A 17,927-nucleotide genomic window follows, 5' to 3' on the forward strand; every position below is an offset into this window, starting at 1 on the left:
AGGCGGCGGCGACGCGCGGGCGCCGGCCGGGCGGGGAGCGGGCCGAGCTGGAGCGCCTGCAGGCCGCCGAGCAGCGCAAGGACGAGGAGATCAGCCAGGTGAGGCGGCGCGGGGCTTCACGTTACAGTATTGTTCTGTCACTAAAGTGCGGGAGTACACCAGGAAATACGGCAGCGAGCGCTCCTGGCCAGGAAGGAAGGTCACGTTGCTGTATCTTCCTGTCAGTAATTGGGATGCGTGAGTATGCAAAGAAATACGGCAGCGAGCGCCCCACCAGCTCCTGCGCAGGAAGGAGGAAAGGTCGCATTACCATATTGTCCTGTCGGTAGTTGGGGTGCGTGAGGATGCCAGGAAATACCGTAGCCAGTGCTCCAGCAGCTTCTAGAAAGGAAGGAAGGTCGCATTACCGTAGTTTTCTGTCAGTAGTTGGGGTGCGTGAGGTACTTTTCTGTCAGAGTTGGGGTGCATGAGGATGCCAGAAAATCCTCACACCTTTCTACCCGCTCCCACCCTTTCAGGTACGCCTGGAGAACATCAAGCTAAAGCACAAGATTGAGCAGCTGGAAGCAAGACTGAAGGCCCAGGAGGAGCTAGCTGAAGGGCTGCACCTCATTGACTTTGAGCAGTTGAAGATTGAGAACCAGACCTACAATGAGAAGGTGGATGAGCGCAACGAGGAGCTGCTGAAGCTCAGGAAGAAAGTCACCACTACAGTGCAGGTCTTGACACAGCTCAAAGAGAAACTGCAGTTCGTGGAAGCCGAGAACCAGGAGAAGAAGGTCGAGCTGCTGGAGATCGAGGCAGTGCTGGCACAGAAGAGAGATGTGCTGACCAAAACCAAGCAGGCCAGGGATCGTTTACGGGCAGACAATCAGAGGCTGCAGCAGAAGTGCGGCCTGCTGGGGAATGAGGTGCTGCTGCAGGACTTTGAGAACAAGGTGGATGCTGCTCAGGTGCTGAATCAGCAGCTGGAGAACCTGAAACGGCACCATGCTGGTCTCACCATTGCCTGCAAGGGATTCAAGAAAAAAATTAAGGAAGCCAAATCCTTTCTATTGCCGTGAAGGTACCGGAGGGAGGCAAGATCTTTAGAGACATCAAAACCAGGGGTGGGGGGGATTAGAAATAAAAGTACTGGGAAATACCAAATATATATTTTTTTTTGTACAGGCAAGAGAATAAGCTAAATATTTTACTGGAAAATAATCTCCTTTCTAAAGCATGTTTACTACTATTTATTGTGCAGGAGACTGCCATGCAGTTGTGCCTGTCAAATGGCCCTTGAAGAAACCAAGCACATTTAGCCATTTTTTAATTGAAGTATTTCACACTTAACAACACATCTGACATTGTAACTCCTGGCAAAGACCGAATCAACCTAAAGGTCTTCTGGTTCTGCTATTAACACATCTTGTGGCCTCTGCAGTTTCAGTTTCGTTTTTGGAAACTCAAGCATACTCACCTGGTCGTTAAGTACATTTTTAAAAAATACTGAATTTTTAAAGCTATTTCTAAAGCTATAAATGTGCATTACACACACTGTTTTTCTTTGGTGTTCTGATTAAGAAATTAAAGGTAAAGAATGATTTGACGCTTAAGGTCCCTACAAAACACAACACTAAAAATACAATATTTCATAGTTGATCTTAAAATTTCAAACCCAGTAGTCATGGTGACTCAGCTAGGAAGTTAAATCAGTGGAGAATTTAATTCCACAAGCTCTGATTCATTAATCATTAGATAATTTCAACTACATATTCAACATACCTGAAAGTCTTCTGAGAAATGATAGACCGGAGGTTGTAACATTCCAATTACAAAATAAAAAAAAAAAATACCATCATTACTGTCCCCTGTTCTAAAAATGTGCACACAAACTTGTCTTGAAATGCATTGGCCAAACAGCGGCAATGAGACTAGTACATGGCGCTAAGAAGCTTGGAACAGGGGCTTACACTTGCTTGTTTCTCCAAATGATCTCCATGGTAGATCTTTTATGGGGTTTATTTTTTTGAACCACTTCACTTCAAATATTGGTATCACAACTAAAAATGGATGCAAGAGGGCACAATTCAGTCTGTAGCAAAGAAGCAGGTCAGTTCAGTACTGAGAACTTGAGCCTTATTATTGTTAAGCCATCCCACACAGGGTTAGCACTGACAATATGGTCCAGTAAGTCTTGCCTTGCCTCCTCTTAGAATTTAATTTGACCGGATGCCCCGGAAGAGCAGTTAAAAGATCTGTCTTTTAAAGAACAGTTAAAAGATGCAGTAAAACACACTACAAGTCACACTTATTTGTATGTACTGAAACTTGACTAACTGCTAAACCTGTAGTAGTATGGAGGCAGTTTGAAAAGTAGGGTGTTACTTAAAATACATTTTACTGCAGAGTTAATAACTTTGTACCCATCACTAGTCAGTATAAGAAGAAAATTATCTTAAATCAGAAGTGTCAAAAGCATCTAGCCCTGCAGGCTGGATCAGGGGTGCAGGGCTACCCCTGCAGACTGGATCAGGCCCACAGGACCTCTCCCTCACCATGCTAGTTCAGGACCTGGTGTGAAGAGGCTGGGTACTTGGCTGCTACCATGGGAACAAGCCACAGTATCAGACTTCTTACTGCCATGCTGCTAGGGCTTGGCTCCAGGATCGCAACTCTTGCCTAGGCACTTTGCTGCTGCAGGAACAAGCTGCAGTCCTGGTCTTGTTTCTGCGGCACTGCTGGGGCTCTAGCACTGTTTCTCTCTCCTGGGTTCCTGGCAGCCAAGCCAATGACAGCTGTGCTGCTGGAGCCCTGCAGCTGCAGCCAAATGCCTGGGCAAGAGCCATGGCACCAGAGCCCCAGCATCAGCATGGAAAGAAGCCTGGTGTCATGGGTGCTCGGCTGCCATGGGAACAAGCCACAGTGCCAGACTTCCTCTCTCAGTGCTGGAGCCTCAGCAGCATAGCAGCTCACACCCAGGTACTTGGCTGCAGCCATGAGAAGGTCCTCCCTCACCCCCATCAAGGCTGTGAGCCATATGATCTGGCTCTGCAAGCCAGATGTGGCCCAAGTACTCTGTTTGACAACCCTGGCTTAAAAAAAAAAAAGGAGTAGTCTTGTGCAAGTGAAGCACTTGTTTATTTTTCCATTTTGGTAAAAGGTGTAACAATACAAGTAAAAGATTCCTTGAACCAGAATTGCCCCATCTACTTTGTCTCATGTAACTTGTAGATCAACTTGTAGTTTTATCCCTATGCCCTCTTCCATACCACTTGTGAAGAGAAACCACATTTTGTGCGACTCTCCCAATTCCAAACAGAGTAGCAAAGTTACTCCTATTCACTGAACCAGTTTAACTTTGGTCCCAAAGCCTTGCCAGGATGGCTGGATTTTCTCTTCAATAATCAAGCTGCATTTTTCTTTGAGACTAAAAAGAAATTTTAAAAAGATAAAGTTTCCCATAAGCTGTTTACTTTAATAGACTAAAGATCAAGGGCTAACATTCCTGTTGTTTTCACAACCATGGGAAATGACAAGTGATGGGGACAGCAGGAAAGAGCTTCCCTGGAAAACTCCTCTGTGCTGGCATTTGCTCTTTGCTCTTGAGTTTGTAGATAATTTGGGCATGCGTGCGTGCACATGTACACACCCAAAAAACTCCCCCAAAATGAGAAATATTTACACTACAGCCTCATGTACCTTTCTAGGTATTTCCTCTTTGTCAATACAGTGACAAAACCATTGCAACTTTGTGGCCTTCTAAAACCCTCCTAAGAGATTAATTGTAAATTATGAGGTGATGCCAGGGGATCTATAAATATAAAACCCTTATCCCTCTTCTGTGAGGAAAAATATAACATGGCACAAGTCAAAAGAGATAAAAATCCTCTTTTTTCACAAGCTCTGTGTTAACATGTGGTAGCTGAGAAAAAGGAAAGCTTCCCTTCCTCCACCAGTACTTTCCAGCAAACTGAGATTATATCAACCAGAGGTAAGGAAGAAAAGCCAGTTAAAAAAAAAAGGAAAAAAAACCCTTTGTAGTGTTTGCAAATGTAGAGTTCCTATTTGATTCAGTGGATGCAGACAGCATTCCTTGTCAACATATTTGGAAGACTTCTCCTAATAGAAAGGGCTTCTGATTTTAGGTTTTAACTCATAAAAGACCCCAATAAAAAGTGAAATTGTTCATCCAAAACACTGAAAACAGAAAGACCACTATAAATGGATATTTGATTCATGCTAACTTTCACTCCTTTCTTTAGGTAACGTCTGTGCTCCCCAGATCATCAATTCATGCTGGTTATATAAAACCCACCTCAACTACTGTGTGGCAGCAAATTCTTACATGTCTACTGAAGACAAAGATGGGGACAATTGTACACATATGCTATAAATAACCATCCGATAATACAAATTATTGAAACAAAAAACCCTCCACAGAGCAGCCACAACGAATACCTGGGACCATCAGAATTCTATTATGGAAGAGAACAAAGGAAAGAAGATGGGAGGTGCAAGTCCTAGAGTCATGATAAATACAGCAGGACACATATTAGATCTTACCTGCTTTCTGTTGTAGGACCATAAAAAATGGTCAGCAAAGTTTATATGAAATGCACTTAAATCAGAGCTTCAAAAGGGGATGTAAAGCATTAACATGCCAAGTCATTTTATAAACACTCCCCCCTCCTACCCTCTGAAATGGGTCCTATTTAGGCAAGAATTATGGGTAGGGCTTCTGAATTCACGATTGCACAATTTTTGCAGAACATATGAAATTGGGTGGGCTCTGTGAAAACTGGTGGGCCTTGCAATTTTGGCGGGGTCACTGCAAAAAAAAAAAAATACTGAAAATAATTTTCACGCAGGCTGCCAGCATGACAGGCTGCCGCCTCCACCCCTCGCTATTGATTGGCTGAGAGGGCTGCCTGTTGTGCAGCCCTGCCCCCTATACCAATTGGTAACAAGGGGTGGGGCTGCATTATGGACAGCCCTTGCACGCAGGCTGCCAGCATGACAGGCTGCCGCCTCCACCCCTCGCTATTGATTGGCTGAGAGGGCTGCCTGTTGTGCAGCCCTGCCCCCTATACCAATTGGTAACAAGGGGTGGGGCTGCATTATGGACAGCCCTTGCAGCGAGGGGCAGGGCCACAAGGGCCCTTTGGCCATGCAGGGCCCACAAAAATGGCAGTCAGCCCCAGAATCTGCCCATGAAATTGGCCAGCCACCTCCTCCAGTTAGGCAGACCCCTAATTCTAGGTAGAAATGTGAAAGCCATTAACTAAACCATTTGGGGTATCTTTTTGGAACTAAAAGCTTCTAAAATGCCACATTAAAAATAAAACTGACAAACCCAAAACAGAAGACTTCTACAGAAATTCAGGAACTTAGTTTTGGATGACACCGGCACCACGTGATTAAGGTAACTTTACGTGACTTTATTTAATAAAATCATATATTTACAGTTCAAAAAAGTTCCAGTTTGATACACTTACCTAAACAAAACAAACTGATAACTACATAAAAACAATCTGAACATGATATACAGAGGGTGTATCAATGGGTTTCTATACGTTCTAGTATTTAAAACATCCAAAAATATAAGCCGTTATAAAGTACCCTTTAAAATGAAATTCTTTTCTAAATGATACTTTTAACTACTACTGATTGAAGATGCAAAATTGTTTTTATTATAAAGTGCAGGTTGCACAAAAATCTCAAACCTGGTTGAAGTCTAGTTTCTCTAATTTGCTGCATGTAAAGTGAAAATTGCAGGCTTCTGAAATATTGCAGCATTTTAAGTCTACTTTAAACCCATGGAGGGAGAAGGGGGAGAACAGCTCTGGTGTGATGCAGACATGTGCCAAATGAGGGGAAGAAGTCTCATGCATTGTCTCACATGTACCCTTGAATGCTCAAACAAAAGCAAATTAGCAAAATGGGTTATGTAATCCCTGAATTTATTATGGAATTCTTCCTTACTCGCTAATTAACAAGATTTGGTATACTGTCAGAAACTTAAAAAAAGCTGTAGTGGTAAGCAATCCTATGCTATTACTACACATCTTAATATATTGGGGGGTTTTTTTTATCAAAATTCAAGCATATTTTCAAATCAAGTCTACTGAAAAGTTTAAACAATTGCATCTTTAGGCAGGTGAAAAAGGTTTTCCAAATGCAGTTTTTAAACAAACTCTGCAAAGCTCCTTATTGCATTGCTTTTCTTCATTACATAAAGAACAGACCATATGTACACAAAGAAAACAATTAGAAAATATATACATCCTCAAAGAACAGGAAAAAACCCAACAGAACAAAAATAATTACATCTGCCAGTTACAAACAGTGCACGAGTGCTGCAGCAGGCCTTTTTCTGACAACCACGCCCATTTTCAGAGTTACATTCAACAATATTGGGAAGGGAGGAAAAGAAGAACAGATCAAGGATTGCTGCAAAAATACCACGGCTAAAGAATGCATTCTTGCAAGATGACTGAGCCATATCGCAGAAGACTTGGTTTAAAAGGAAATGGGCACTAAATTGTGATGAAAACCAAGTTACAGTCTCAAAGCTAGCTACAGTACCATCTAATTGAATGTATACCAAGGAAAAAGTTGGTCTGAGTAAGTTTAGTAAGTCATGTAAAAGTATAGTGCAAATGTTTTGAATGTTAGGCCTCTCTACACCTTCATGTAAAGGCATATTTGTGGTATTTAAAAGGTATTAATGTCAATCAATAGCTACTGACCTTCCAGCTTTCTATTGCACTTAAAAGCACGTAACATGAATACCAATCACAGGAGGACCAAAGCTAAGCAATTTCAGATGAGGGAATGGAAACATTACCACATCTATGCCTGATTGCTTATCTTCACAAAAAAAATTACCAATTCACCCCTTACTGAAGAAATTAAAGGTCAGTATCAAAAACAAACTAACTAACTAATTACACTGGGTGCACAGGAAAGGAAGGGAAAGATTTCATATTCTCTGTGATCAGGAGTTCTCAAACACTTAACACAGAAAAGTCATGGTGAGCCTTCTTAAATATTATAGTCAAAATACCACATAAGGAGATTAATAATAATTTGCATGTATAATGTGGTCATTTGACATTAGATGCTATATGTACTTGGAATGCAAGAGTGTGCAAATACACTTCCATTTTAAGCCAATGTTAATTTTAGTTTCCCCTAATTCATATTTGTTCCAGACAACACTAAAACAAAATCAGCCTAGAGGACAGACTGAAGGATGATGTTAAACAGAAGATACAAGCCTGGAGAGTTCAGGATTCCCATTTACTCTATCAAACATATATTGCTTCAGTTAGTTTCCCTTTTCAGAGCTGCAATTCATACTATTTATAAAGCACATAATGCGATACACTTTCTTGTAAAGTGGAAAACATACAGCATGGGCACTTATGATTTACAATCAAACATTAAGTTGAAGGCAGAAAAGTTTAACTGTGTAACAAAAAAACATAATTGAAGTTTGCTGTCTCCAAACTTAAGTGTATTACAGTGTGTTCCAGGCTGGTCTTAAAACAGCTAGATGGATTGATTGATTCATTTTATTTGTCCTGTTAGCATTTACATTTGACATTCCTCAGTAAACCTCATTTGCTTGTTGCTATTTAGGAGCACTTTACCTGCTATTAAAAGGGAAATGGAATTGAACCCATACAGAGCAATGTTAGTGTAATGCCAAGGATTACACCTTGATGAACACAAGTAATTCAGTGGGATTAAATTTAGCTCTTCCCCAGTGCATCCAAATTGGAAAACACTATTGAAAGTCATCTTAAAAATGGTCTCTGCTGCTGTACTAAAAGTCTGACTTCATCCTTCTTAGTCAAGTGTATTTTCTACTTAAAATTTTTGTTAGTGAATGGAATGCAGTTCTATTTTTAATCTAATGATATCTTTGGTAAATGGGGCCTAAAGCCTTTAAAAACAGGAATCATTTCTCAAGAAGTGGTCCTCACCCCACTTAACTATAAATACCAGCACCAGGTATTGAAGATCCAGATCTAGTTACACTCTTGGATATGGGATGTATATTCTGGCTAAGGATCAAACTAGGGGAATAGATTTCAAAGCATGATCAATGACCAGTATTTTAAAATAATCATTGAAATAAAAAAGGAAAACTTAAAATGGTTTAGGTTCACTGCCTTCATTAAAAGTGTAGAATGTGCAATGCTGTCCTCAGACATTCTACTGAGCTGCTTTAGGCTAGGCCTTGGTTTTGTTATTTAAAATAGGTCCCTTCCCCTTATTTCGTTTTCTGTTAAGGCCATCATCTCCAATGCTAAGCAAAACTCTGAAACACTTTGATGCAGCTCCATGTATGTCAAGCTGTACTCAGTCCATTTGCCATTTAAATTATTTTCCCCTGGGCATCAATTTGAAGCAGCCATAGTTTTCAGTGCTTGAGTGAAGGGCTTCCTTTCTCCATTTCCCGGCTGTCTTTCTGCAATGCAGTCAGTACCTGAGGTTTTTGTAAAAGGGAGCAAAAAGGCAACATGTAACAGCATAAGGTTAAAAAGTGTCCTCTATCACAAGAACAAGTACAATGCACTCAGCTAGGCAGGAGTTTCCCAATTACTTTCAAGCAAGGAGGTTTCAAGAATGATATTTTATCTATATTCATAGATTTTAATTATTTTTATATAAATAAAAACATTATATCCAAACTTTAAAAAGTTCCTTTGCACTGAATGAAAGTCCTGGAACGGTTAACAAGACAAGACTTTTGGCCACTAAGATATATAAAACAATCTAAGCTAAAAAGGAAATATGCACTATACAGCCTAGGTGTTAAGTTCTCAACTTCCATCCCCAGTTGCAATGTAAAATCTACTGCTGCCAAAAGATGCCTGGGGGAAAATATATTATCAGAATGAATCCCAATAACTACAGCAGATAAAACACTACAAGTCAGAGATAATAAGCTCTCCAGTCAAATCCCAAATGACACTGCCTTGGTCAAGTCACTTCACCTCTATCTGAAGAGTCTTCTGACTCAGGTTAGCTACTCATTTATCGACTGGGATCTGTGGCAGGACAACTGTTTCTAATTTATTTATCATTCCAGTCAAGACATCCTCTGCCCACCTGGGCTCTCAGGGCATCTTTAGACATGCTCTGGGGTGGGGGCCCTTTAATCAGAGTGGCTCTCAGAAGCTACTTAAAGTGCCCGTACTCTCATGTATTCAGCATCCTGTGCTTCAAAATAGTGGTGGGTGAGCTTTAACTAAGGCTCGTTTGACAAGCTTTAGTTAAAGCACCTTGCTGTCATTTTGAATCGCAGGGACACTGAATACGCAAGATGCTGAGGCTGCTGGATTGTGCTAATTAGCATGCTCCAGTCTGCTCCAACATGTGCTAATTAGGTGCCCTTAAAGTTTGGGTAAGGCACTCCAGATACACCAATACATTTTACATCAAACCAGGGATTCACCAACTTGTGTTCATGCAGGACTGCTTAAAGGTGGGACATCACGCTAGGGGCCACAAAGTGAAATTCCAATGCAGTATTTTTGTACAACAGATATAATGTCACATGTTTTATATATACAAAGTTACAATAAGGAGAATCCAATATCAGCAAGAGCTTAATATCAGCAGGCACTTAATTTTACACAATCAACTTACCTTGCCAATAAAAGGCATCAGGGTAGATGTAACTGAGTATCTCCCAAGCCATTCAGCACATCCTTAACAGTGGATCACAGAGCTGCTGCTCAGGTTTGCCAATTAATTACTACTGAATAGAGTCAATAGCTCCAGCCTTGCTGATCAGCTGGTTCTGTTGAAGATGGCCACCACTAAAAAGTCCCTTTATGGACTGCATACAAACACTTCTTAGATTGTGTGTGGCCTGTGGGCTACACTTTAGGAGCCCCTGCATTGAACCCTCAGAACAGGGACTGAGACACAGACCTACGCCTCACTCATGGTTGAGTGTCCTAACCACAAGGCTAGTCCCGTCGGTCTCTCTCACTCTTTAGCTCTTTTTTTTTTTTTTGTCAAGGGGTACAACTTCAAGAAGAAGGATGGGGGAGTGTTTTCCCTCAAGAACAGTCAATAATCAGGTAACTCTTCAAGGAGTGGTAGATGCAAGTTAGAATCTGTTCAGGCAGGAGTGCACAGCATCCAGGTTCTCCACTTCCTGGATGAGTTTTCTAGGACTTGGGGAAGCACCACTTCCCCCATTAAAGGTACAGTGAATGGCACCCATTTCTGAAAGGAATAACTCAGGTGCCAAATTCCACAGTCTGGGGCTATGAATCAAGGCACTTGCTACAGCTCAAGAACCCGAGTCCTTAAGGGAAGGAAAAGACACGCACCTCTCAGCAGCATCCCCCATGGTATGCTGGATGATGTGAATCTCATTTTGAAGCACTTAACTTCCCTCATACACTGTACAGAGTTTAGATGCCTAACCCAAGACCTATGGACTCAAGGAGCCAGGCACCAAAAAATTAGGTGTTGAAATGTTCAGCATCACAACACCGAATTCTTTTTTAATGCAGCCTCGACTCCCATCTCCATGTAGATATATTTAGAAAGCAAGATTTGCTTTGCCCTATTTGACTGATTTGGCAGTTTGACAAGTAGTATCAACATGAGGAAAATTCCTACAGAATTCAGCCATCAACTTCTACCACAAAGTTCTGTTGTTTAACTGAAAAGTAACACTAAATTTGAGTCTTCTTTAACCTCCTTAGTAGGAGAAAGAAATAAAAATGATATGGCACCATTGCTGTTCAAGCTGGGATCCACTACAACCATCTACTGACTACCATCCACCACCAGTTTCCCAGGGGAAAAAATGCTCAGGGCAGCCCTTTTCCTGACTAGCTGCCTGCCAGCATCAAAGAATGACCTGCAGATTCCTCAGCCTAACCCAACCATAACATGTGCCCTTTGGACTCCTACATGTTCTCTCCTTCCTGCATCTGAAGAGTCACTGGTTAAAGGAGGCAGACACTCAAATGCTCTTTACCTGAGCCCACTTTTTGTTTCTGCTTTGTATCTGAATTGCAGCAATAGATGTGAAGAATTCTTCTGAAGGCAAATCCTCTGGTAACTTTGTTAGGAATTGAGCTATATGAATGAAGTCCATTTTGGTCAAAATATCTTCAAAAAGTTTTAGTATTCCCAAGGCTGTACGGAAAAGGAACTCCTCTCCATCACGGCAGAACACGTCCCAGACACGACATGCCAGGTCTAGTGGCAAAGATTTGCTGTACAATGTGAATATCCTGAAAATAAAGGAAAATCTTTAGAAAATAAGCTGAAGGAAAATCTTCAGGACATAAGCAATGTTCAAAGGAAACCATCACAAGGCTCTGAAATAAGTCAAAACTTGGTACTGATCAGGTACTGCCCAACAGAATGGTTCACTTCTATTTGGTATTTTATACTGATCAGCAGTGAATATTTACTATATGAGCTACTCAAAATAAAGAACAGGTGCACTGGTAAAGAAGATTAAGCACCTCGCTATTAATCCAGGGTCACAAATTCAAGCCTAACTGCAGATTTGCACCTCAAGCTGCCCTCTAGTAGGCCCAACTGTAAGTGGATACTGGTAATTTGGGTTGTGGAGTTAAAGGTAGTCAGACATTGCACTAAACACTTAATGCCCTTGCATGCAATGACTACATAAATCAGTATGCTTGACCACACTAGCACCTAAACTCCAGACAGACCTTAAACCTCATTGTATTTCACAGTGTACAAGTCAAGTTTTGAAGCCCAATTTTTAACTCTTAAAAATCAACCTCAACTTATACATCATATCACCATCCCTGTGAGCGGCACCGCATAAAGGGGATGCAGATAGGCTCGGTGTTTGGCTGGCACGGCCCCATCCCTTATGAGCAGTACCACCTAGGCCAAGCCAGCCAAGCACTGAGCCCAGCGCCACTAGTAGGGGACAGTGATATGCTGTATAAGTTAAGGTTGAGTTTTAAGGGTTACAAATTGGGCTTCAAAACTTGACTTACATTGTGAAATATGGTACTCAAAATATTGGTCAACACAGCGTACAAGTTGATCTCATATTTTTGATCCAAAAAGTTAGATCGACTTATACACTATAAAATTCCTAACTTTTTCGATCAGAAAAATGGGGGGTTGACTTATACACCATGAAATACAATGAAATCCAATACTAAAAATGTGCTGATATAAACATAGAAGGCTCATGTCCTTTCTCTTAAGGATGCACCATTCACAAAGAGAAAGAGCACACACAGGGATGAAATATATAAGCAGAGAGGTAGGGTGATAAAAGGCACATCTTCTAAATTCTGTCTATCCCCCACCATGCCCCCCAAAATCTCTCCTCTCTCCTTCATGGAGTGAGCAATTAGGCTTGAGGTCCAGGTCAGAGGAAAGACACTGAATATGGAGATGGCCGCAGGAAAACTAACAGCATTAGTTGATGAAATACAAGGGTGAGCATGGCCTGGTATAGCCTGCAGAATCTTGACCCATGGAAAACTTGACAATGCAGAAGAGAAAAGGGAAGATTTTAGAGGCTGTATTCTCAACAAGGTCTGGATGTAAGCATGGAGGTGATTAATGAGGAGGCAGCTACAGGAATGGCAACAGGAGATTCGGACTTGGACAACAGCAGCAACCTCAGAACATAAATAAAAGGCTGTATTTTAGAAACTGTACATAGGAAGAATGCACAAGATTTGGACATAGGCATGCAGAGCATGAGGGAGAGGTAGAAAGAAGAGCTGAAGCTTATACCCTTAGGATCCCAGCATGACTGACAGGGAAATTAGCTGTAGTTACCAGCAACAGGAAAAAATGGGAGAGACTTTTGGAGGAATGATAAATTCCAATCCACAGATGGACTGAAGGGAGATTTGCAAAACACTGGTAGAAGATGGTAGTTCAAGCTGTGCAAGTAGATGAAGATGACCAGAGTACAACAACCAACTGAGGGAGGAACTTCTTTTCTATTACTGAAACCACAAGTTTTTTTTAGTTTTCAAAGCACTTGGGGACCTCACCGCCTGGCCAGAATATTGACTCTTACAGTAAGAAGCAACAGTACAACAACTCCTTCCTACTCCCAACAGCTCTGGAGGGCACTGATTCACACAACTATAATCATAACAGCAACTGAAAACAAGTCCCAGGGATCACGCAATACCATACTGGAATACAGGTAATTCTAAAAGCAGTATTTCATGTTATGTCACTCCTCATTCCAACTTCCAACTACACCAGTGCTCAGAGTACTGCTACAGCCACACGCAGACATTTTTCTAGCATTCTGACGGCTAGCAAAATAACTGAATACAACTCAAGTGTATTCACTTCTCGGCCTTTTGGCTCAGATCAAAAATGTGTAGTTCCCTGTGAGCGAGCTGCTGCAAAAGAAACTCACCAGCAGAGGTCAGCAAGCCACCATCTAAACAAAACTCTAAAATCAATTTCCCCCGTTCCCACACATTTACCTTGAAGAATTTCTGTGTACTGTTACACAGTAGTTGCCTCCTGAATACTATCTGATGTAATGTTGCTACAGGAAGCCGATCCTTCACTTAAACGCCAGTACAATCAAATGTACCAAAAAACAAAATCTCCCCTTTTCAAATAAGTCTATTCCCTTTGCTGTTTTGTCACCAGACAGCATGGGGGGCTACCACCCCTTTTTAAATCTACTGACTGCTTGGGGGCTGGCTGTGGTGTTGTAGATTTTATACCACTATAGATTTTACGCCTCTCCACCCCTCCCAAGAATGTGTTATGATATGGGGTGCTGTGCAACAGAATTGCTATGCTCTGCCATCTGCGTATGTGAACAGATACTTGCTTTCTAAACAAGATAAATATGGTTTTACAGTGCAGTATAACAGTGAAACAATTAAATAGCTCTGAAGCCTTCTTAAGTCACCAGGTGGCACAACAACTGTGCTTAGTCAGCTAGCAACTGGCATTTTAAAGCTGGACTTGTTCATTTGTTTTGTCTTATTCATTGCTTCAGCCCTTAGTTGCGTAACTCATGTGCAAAATAACTGCAGCCATGCAGGAAGTTAAACAATCACAGCAAGTTTTCAACTCTGTGCCCTCAAGCAACCCTCCACTGAAGAAAAGTTTTATTTTTCACTCTACGGAAAGAAGACTAGTCGTAAGTCACATTGGGTATCTTTGTAACTTGCAAGGAATTCGGTTAATCAGTTCTTATTTGCAGCAGTCTGAAGTTAAATGTATAAACCTTTGGGGACTGAGATTACACCCCATGCCATAGAGCAGGGGGTGGCTAACTTGTGGCACAGACACCACAAGTGGCACGGGTAGGCTGTGTGTATATCATATAGCAGATAGGATAGGAAGCAGAAAGCAGAGCAGCAGATGGGGCAGGGGAAGGGGTCAGAGTGGCACATGGGGAGAGTGCCAGCGTGGCATGCCTGCCAAAAAAGTTGGCCCTCACTGCAATGAATGAAACAGTGCATTAGTAAGAGGTACTTAGATTTAACACAGATATTACAAATACTCCATTACAACTATTACAGCATGTCAAACATTATTTTGGTTGTTGGAAATCCCAGATACTGTTCAGAAACTCAGCCAATTTACTCTGAGTTACAATAACAAAGCAGTGCTGCCAGCTATGCCAATACTTTTCTGCACTCAAATGCTAGGATATCTGGATAGGCTGTGGCCTAACTAGGGTGTTTTTTCCCCTTCTTTGTAAGATCTTACTGACAAGGAAGAGCTATTGAATATGGGAATGTCAGGAGTGAGAAAGGGGATGTAAATGCAGTTTTGGGATGCTAGTAGCAGGAATCAGAAAAGGACAAAGCAGCACAGCCCCTGCTCCTTTCAGTTCAGCTATGAACAAAAGGTGGTGTAATGTAGGTTATGGGATGGCAGACTGACTCTGTGATAACACAACAGAAGAATGCAGGTATCATGACTGACCTGAAAGAAAAAAAAAAAATCACCAGAGCAGCAGTCAGTGTTACTGGCAGGGTACATACATATGGAACACAGCCCAATGCTCCTTTATTCAAAAAGCTTTATACACTTCATAACAGGCCTGAAAACTGGTATGCCACATTTCTGGTTGACACTGAACTAAGGAATGGTTAGCTCTCTTACATGCTCTTGTGCAGCTTAACATATATCACAAAATAAGATGATAGGTGCTTTTTTCATTTATAAAGAGTGACTTGGATTATAGGATTTAATGTGTTTGAGTTATCTGCTGCTTTAGTATTTGAGGATCCTTCCAGCCTCCTTTCGTCTCTGACCATTACTTCTCCCTCAGCGTACAGCATCTTGTATTTATTTGGATTCATAGCTCTCAACCTTTTCAGATGAGGCAGCCCTCCATAACTTTTGTAAATTAAGCAGCACACCATTTCAAAAACTAATTTATTTATTACAATGCTTACTTCCTTGCAGAGGGGCTGGGCACTGGGGGGAACTGGCCAGGCCCCAGAACGCTGGTTGAGAATCACCGGTTTAGACTGTGAACTTTTGGGGGGAAAGACTTATGTCTTCCTACATGCTCCAACAATACTTACTAGGTTAACGTCCTCCCCAATCTGCACAGGGCCTTTAGTGGTTTCTGGACCACTTTTAGTGGTTACAAACCACCACTCAGGATAGCATGTTTTTCACAACACTATTAACCAAACAATAAAATGTCTAAGAAACCATTCTTCTTCCTTTTAAGTCTGGGGAAGGAACAAATGTGCCCAAAGGACACTTTGGCCAGTCTTTTCTATACATCAGTTCCTTGACAGCAGGCCCATAGGCTGTGTTGCCTATGTGTGTGGTGGTCAGGGCACTACACTGAAACATTCCACACTCACTCTGTGCACACCATCTCCCACGTGCGGTTGGCTTAGTGCAGCACCAAGCACAGGCAAGTAAGCTCCAAGAGCATTATGCTGGTGACACTACTGCTGCTTTTCCATGGAGAGGGGGTGAGGGGATGGTACTGCATGGTCCAAGTGCTTCGTAGGACCTGCACCAGAGTGACACAGACATGTCCTCAGTCTCACAGAATACATTTTGGCCTGTGACATTTAGAAGACAGTAAAACTTTAAATGTGTTGCTTCCTGACTTGTTTCTAAATGGTTAAAAGGGCGCTTCAGAAAACTGGTTATTGCCAAACCAGTAATTTTCTTGACTCCAGCATCACCAGGATGACATAAGGAAGCAGCACAGTCTGTAGCGATGGAACTACAGCCTTCAATACAAGGGAGTCGTAGTGACAGCAATCCCAATCAACCAGCTCTAACAGATTCACCAGAATCTCCATGATTGAATTACCATCTGAGTTTGGGTGGTCCCCTCTCCGAGAGGGAGGCCTACATTTCCAACAATACTGGACCCGCTGCAAAGAGCTGAAGGAGAACAGTCTCTCTAGTGTCTTCTGCCCTCTTCAAATGCTTTGTCCATTCAAGTCATCTTATTATTCACCTTCTTCCCACCTGGAGGGCACTACTTAGTGATTTGATAGATTCAACAGAACAAGAGAAGTTTACATGACATCTACTTTTTACTATACTAAATAGTACATCTGTTGTACACCCTTTAAAAATGTGAGAAAAAAATGGTCATTTAACACTGAATACAAACTTCCATACATTATAAAGTGATCTGTAATTCTATCATATTAAATTAATGACGTAGATGTAATGCCAACGTAACACCATGTAACTGCAAACAACCAGGAGGCAGCAGTCAGTCCATCGATATAAAAACTTCACCATCACAATCTTCCCTAAATGAGGAGGCTGAGCTAAAAAAGGTTATATGAAGCACTAGGAGGCCACAGATGCTGGAAATTGTCATTTGCAAACCTTTAATGTTGCTGAAAAGGCCTTGTAGAGGATGAGGGGGAGGAGGGAGAATAGTTGACTAAGTGCTGAACGCACCTCTAACAGAACTAGTTAAAGCTGCTCTAAGCGGTGACCAAAAGGGGGTTGTTCAAGAGCACTGTATTACTTCCAAGGTCTCTTTGGGTTTGAACGTGTTGCTACTTATGCAACCTCATGTAAAATCTCTCTCGCATTTGATCTTTTTGCATTTTACCAAATCAATAGTTGCAGTGCTCCGAATTTCTCAGTAAGTTCCGGTCGAAAGCAAATATTCTTTTAAAAAAGGAGTACATTATTTTTGGCAGGAGTTACTGAAAATGATTCCCTCTAGTTTTGCAGTAATAAATGATTTACTTAATAAGAAACTTGGATGTGTTAAGTAATAAGACATGCAGTAGATGTCATGTCACACACATTTATAGAACCAGTATTTCTGGTCCTTTTATTAAAGGAAACAGTACTTATTTTAAATAAAGTGACCTTTGAAAGACACACTCAATTAACTACAGAGTACAGTGGTAAAATTTTGCTGTCAGTAGCTGTGAATTATGGTTGAGGGGAGGGAGCTGTTTTTTTTTGTTTAATTCTCTACCAGTTGAAACAAGTTGACTTCAAGATTACAGCGTCTTTATACTCCAGCCCATATGCATACACAATAAAATCCCTTGGAATTTCTTGGAACACATTCCTTCAATAGAGGCGCTAGACTTAAATAACATATCAACATGTCCTGTGGCACTGAATTACATGAAGCAGCACAAAGAGGCCAACCTATTCAATTCTAATTAGAGCATTTGAGCAAGATGGTTTCCCAGCAACTATGGTGTTTAACACAGTACTGGAATCACACCAGAGTTGGCACCAATTGAGATTTTATGCTTCCCAGGAATCATGCCAGACGCTTTAATACTAGCACAGATTGCTATGGATCCCAGAACAAATATTCATTCATACAGAAGCGATGTTGTGCTGTGAGAGCAGCTTCAAGGAGACTGTTAAATGCCAACTGAAAAGCCTGTCTATTCCGAGAATTTAGAGGCGGCACAGTCAGTCAGAATAATACA

General features: G+C 41.5%; 2 protein-coding genes across 8 annotated transcripts in view; one reads left to right on the plus strand and one right to left on the minus strand.

Moving 5' to 3' along the window:
• Positions 1 to 4,968, plus strand: part of CCDC96 (coiled-coil domain containing 96) — a 6,752-nt gene extending 1,784 nt beyond the window's left edge. The window contains exons 2-4 of the mRNA XM_025195154.1: positions 3 to 98; positions 519 to 1,066; positions 4,248 to 4,968. Of these exons, the coding sequence (XP_025050939.1) occupies positions 3 to 98; positions 519 to 1,064 (642 nt within the window). The 3' untranslated portion in view covers positions 1,065 to 1,066; positions 4,248 to 4,968. The remainder of the gene's footprint in view (positions 1 to 2; positions 99 to 518; positions 1,067 to 4,247) is intronic.
• Positions 4,969 to 8,348: 3,380 nt separating this feature from the next.
• Positions 8,349 to 17,927, minus strand: part of TBC1D14 (TBC1 domain family member 14) — a 118,007-nt gene continuing 108,428 nt past the window's right edge. For all 7 annotated transcript variants that reach the window (XM_025195279.1, XM_006017019.2, XM_025195273.1 and 4 more), the window contains 2 exons: positions 11,003 to 11,261; positions 8,349 to 8,482 (listed from right to left, as the gene is read on the minus strand). In XM_025195279.1, the coding sequence (XP_025051064.1) occupies positions 8,417 to 8,482; positions 11,003 to 11,261 (325 nt within the window). In that variant the 3' untranslated portion in view covers positions 8,349 to 8,416. The remainder of the gene's footprint in view (positions 8,483 to 11,002; positions 11,262 to 17,927) is intronic.

This window comes from Alligator sinensis, unplaced genomic scaffold (assembly GCF_000455745.1).
Source record: "Alligator sinensis unplaced genomic scaffold, ASM45574v1 scaffold421_1, whole genome shotgun sequence".
Lineage (NCBI taxonomy): Eukaryota > Metazoa > Chordata > Crocodylia > Alligatoridae > Alligator > Alligator sinensis.